Raw genomic sequence first — 4,475 nt, 5'->3', positions numbered from 1 at the left:
GAAATATATTATCAAAATAAACTTTCAAAGACACAGTCAAAAATAAACTCCTATAATCATACAATAAAATTTTGGGAGACTACTGTAACTATTTTGAGATTTATATTTTCTTTTTAAAATCAGAAGTAAAAGTTTTCTTCCTTAAGCAGAAACATTTAGTTTTTGGAAACATATTGAGATTTGACCCCTTTAAGTTTCCTATTTTTATAATCTGATTTTAATTTGCTGCTGTCACACATGTTAAACAATATATTTTATGCTGGAGTCAAAATTCGTCAGATTTCTCTGAATCCAAAGGTTTTAAGAGAATTTCCAAAGGTTTTAATTTCCAAAGGCTTCCAAAGGTTTTAAGAGATTTTGTAATTAGACAGGGGCTATAGAATGTTGTAATTTACTCTTATAGGTAGATCAGTGATTATTACATTTCATAGTATGTATTAAGAAAACAATCAGTTTAATTAACACAAACATATACATTTCTTGGATATACTGATTTTTTTCTCAGCTAAACAATTTGGTAAGGGATCTTCTTTCTTGTTAAGAAGAAAATGTATGGAGGGAAATTCTACTTTCAGTAATTTCTACCTCTTTCATCTAGTCTTGTATTTAAACACTGAAGAAAGTTCAGAGATGATGTATGCATAGGCCCTGATTGCATGTACTCCTTTTGTAATTGGTTATAAATTTGATTTTCATGTGATTAGCCGAGAAAATGTTCTATTTATGGACAAGATTTTAACAGCTGTGAATAGTACTTCATCAAATCTAAGACACCATCAAATTACCACTCTTCCCTCTTTTATCCTCCTCCTTCCAAATTTTTTATTAGAGAAGTAACAGCACGTTTATGAAAAGCTTTTGTTTTCTTCCAATATTGCATAATACTGACTGGGTCAAGTTATATGTTCTTACGCTCACATTTTAAATGTTTATTTTTATATTGTTTTACATCAAGAATGAATTTAATATTTAATCAAACACTATTTTGGCCTCTATTCATAACGTCAAATTTTTTTCATCTGATTTACTGATATGATGAAAAATATAGTGACTTAATATTGAATTATTCTTTAAGTTCTCGAGTAACCTCTGCCTGACCCTATTTTATACTCTTTTTTAAATTTACTAAATTGAATTTTTAATAGTTACAGTTTTTCATTTTGTTTTTAATCATAATTTATTTTTAATGTTTCTTTTTGTTAACATGAACTTCTCAAATGGAATTTTAAGCTGTTTTTAATATTTTTATTTATTTACTTGTTTTTATATCCTGGAAGAGTTTAAATAGCCTAGAATCTGTTGCTTCAATATTTAAATGTACTCTTGGTTAGAGCATTCTGGGTCTTGTGCAGCTCAGAGAAATAAATTTTTATGTCTTTCATCAAATAATAGAGACATTTAAAGTTATATTGTTCTGAGTAAAATTTGGCTATGGCACAGCAGCTGCACGTCCCTGGGATCCACATCTCTTCCAGTTTGCAGCGTAGCCCGAGTCGGTCAGCGCCGGAGGACCTCAGCAGCCATGTCGAAGCCCCATGGTGAAGCCGGGACTGCCGTCATTCAGACCCAGCAGCTGCACGCAGCCATGGCTGACACATTCCTGGAGCACATGTGCCGCCTGGACATTGACTCACCACCCGCCACAGCCCGGAACACTGGCATCATCTGTACCATTGGCCCAGCTTCCCGATCAGTGGAGACGTTGAAGGAGATGATTAAGTCTGGAATGAATGTGGCTCGTCTGAACTTCTCTCATGGAACTCATGAGTACCACGCGGAGACCATCAAGAATGTGCGCACAGCCACGGAAGGCTTTGCTTCTGACCCCATCCTCTACCGGCCCGTTGCTGTGGCTCTGGACACTAAAGGACCTGAGATCCGAACTGGGCTCATCAAGGGCAGCGGCACTGCAGAGGTGGAGCTGAAGAAGGGAGCCACTCTCAAAATCACGCTGGATAACGCCTACATGGAAAAGTGTGACGAGAACATCCTGTGGCTGGACTACAAGAACATCTGCAAAGTGGTGGAAGTGGGCAGCAAGATCTACGTGGATGATGGACTTATTTCTCTTCAGGTGAAGCAGAAAGGTGCTGACTTCCTGGTGACGGAGGTGGAAAATGGTGGCTCCTCGGGCAGCAAGAAGGGTGTAAACCTTCCTGGGGCTGCTGTGGACTTGCCTGCTGTGTCGGAAAAGGACATCCAGGATCTGAAGTTTGGGGTCGAGCAGGATGTTGATATGGTGCTTGCGTCATTCATCCTCAAGGCAGCTGATGTCCATGAAGTTAGGAAGGTCCTGGGAGAGAAGGGAAACGACATCAAGATAATCAGCAAAATCGAGAATCATGAGGGGGTTCGGAGGTTTGATGAAATCCTGGAGGCCAGTGATGGGATCATGGTGGCTCGTGGTGATGTAGGCATTGAGATTCCTGCGGAGAAGGTCTTCCTTGCTCAGAAGATGATGATTGGGCGGTGCAACCGAGCTGGGAAGCCTGTCATCTGTGCTACTCAGATGCTGGAGAGCATGATCAAGAAGCCCCGCCCCACCCGGGCTGAAGGCAGTGATGTGGCCAATGCAATTCTGGATGGAGCCGACTGCATCATGCTGTCTGGAGAAACAGCCAAAGGGGACTATCCTCTGGAGGCTGTGCGCATGCAGCACCTGATAGCCCGTGAAGCAGAGGCCGCCATCTACCACTTGCAATTATTTGAGGAACTCCACCGCCTGGCGCCCATTACCAGCGACCCCACAGAAGCCACCACCGTGGGTGCCGTGGAGGCCTCCTTCAAGTGCTGCAGTGGGGCCATAATCGTCCCCACCAAGTCTGGCAGGTCTGCTCATCAGGTGGCCAGATACTGCCCACGTGCCCCCATCATTGCTGGGACCCGGAATCCCCAGACAGCTCGTCAGGCCCACCTGTACTGTGGCATCTTCCCTGTGCTGTGCAAGGACCCAGTCCAGGAGGCCTGGGCTGAGGACGTGGACCTCCGGGTGAACTTTGCCATGAATGTTGGCAAGGCCCGAGGCTTCTTCAAGAAGGGAGATGTGGTCATTGTGCTGACCGGATGTCGCCCTGGCTCCGGCTTCACCAACACCATGCGTGTTGTTCCTGTGCCGTGATGAACCTGAGAGCCCTTCCTCCAGCCCCTGTCCCACCCCCTTCCCCCAACTCATCCATTAGGCCAGCAACGCTTGCAGAACTCACTCTGGGCTGTCATGTGGCACTGGTGGGCTGGGACACCAGGGAAGAAGATTAGTGCCTCGCTGAAACATGGCTGTGTTTGCAGCCTGCTCTAGTGGGACAGCACAGAGCCTGGCTGCCCATCATGTGGCCCCACCCAATCAAGGGATGAAGGAGGAATGCTGGACTGGAGGCCCCTGGAGCCAGATGGCAAGAGGGTGACAGCTTCCTTTCCTGTGTATACTCCGTCCAGTTCCTTGAGAAAAATGGATGCCCAGAGCACTCCCAACCCTGGCCTGGGGTCAGGAAACAGCTAGAGAGTTAGGGGCCTTAGGGCACAGGGCTGTTGTTCCCTTGAAGCTGACTCTGGCCCTGGCCCTTACTTGCTTCCCCAGGCCCCTGGGCCTCCCCAGTTCGCACCTGTCCACGCCCTCCACTCAGCTGTCCTGCAGCAAACACTCCACCCTCCACCTTCCATTTTCCCCCACTACTGCAGACTACTGCAGCGCCTCCAGGCCTGTTGCTATAGAGCCTACCTGTATGTCAGTAAACAACAGCTGAAGCAAAAAAAAAAAAAAAAGGGGGGGGGCTATTTACAAGTTTTGGAAAAAATAATTCTTTGACTGTTTCATTTTTAGAGTAATATGCCATTGCAGCTCTTATTTCTTACTTGATGTGTTGAAATTTTTAAAAATATTTTACTCAAATATTTTGGAGCTAAAATGTTTTTGATTTTTTTTTCTATTTTTGTTATCTCTCAATTTATTCCAATGTGGCCTGGGAACATTGGCACTAAAATTTCATGACCGATTTTTCTGTATGGTTTAGTATGTCAATTTGTATAAAAGCTCCATTAGAAAAGAATATTTGTACATCTTTTATACGATTTCACATAAGATATATGTTACTGATTACATTATTTAAATATGCTATATCCATGTTTTCCTTTGGTTTAAATCGTTTGCAAATGACTTAAGAATGTATGTTAAAATAATTTCCTAAAAATTTCATTTTATTTTATGTATTGCAATGTCATGTTATTATATGGTTAAGGGTTTACAAACAATACAATTATCCATGGAAAACTTCATATCAACTTTATTGTTTGGCCTTAAGTTCTCTTCATCATACATTAATATCATTGTTCCTTTGCTCTATTAATGCGTGTAGGTGTCCATGCCTCCTCCTCCACACCAGCCCATAAAATAAAATGAAACACTTGCATGGATGTCCGTAGGATATTTTCCTCACTACAGGCAGAGCTTTACTATAATAATGAGATGTTTGATTGTGAAT

General features: G+C 42.9%; 1 protein-coding gene across 1 annotated transcript; it reads left to right on the top strand.

Moving 5' to 3' along the window:
• The first annotated feature begins 1,434 nt into the window (after positions 1–1,434).
• On the top strand, positions 1,435–3,757 carry LOC710798 (pyruvate kinase PKM). The gene has a single exon (XM_015110017.3). It carries the CDS (start codon positions 1,523–1,525, stop codon positions 3,116–3,118), a length of 1,596 nt encoding a protein of 531 aa, XP_014965503.3. The 5' UTR covers positions 1,435–1,522; the 3' UTR covers positions 3,119–3,757.
• The last annotated feature ends 718 nt before the right edge of the window (positions 3,758–4,475 follow it).

This window comes from Macaca mulatta, chromosome 12 (genome assembly GCF_049350105.2).
Source record: "Macaca mulatta isolate MMU2019108-1 chromosome 12, T2T-MMU8v2.0, whole genome shotgun sequence".
In the NCBI taxonomy this organism is placed as follows: domain Eukaryota; kingdom Metazoa; phylum Chordata; class Mammalia; order Primates; family Cercopithecidae; genus Macaca; species Macaca mulatta.
This window is presented reverse-complemented; position numbering and strand designations above follow the sequence as displayed.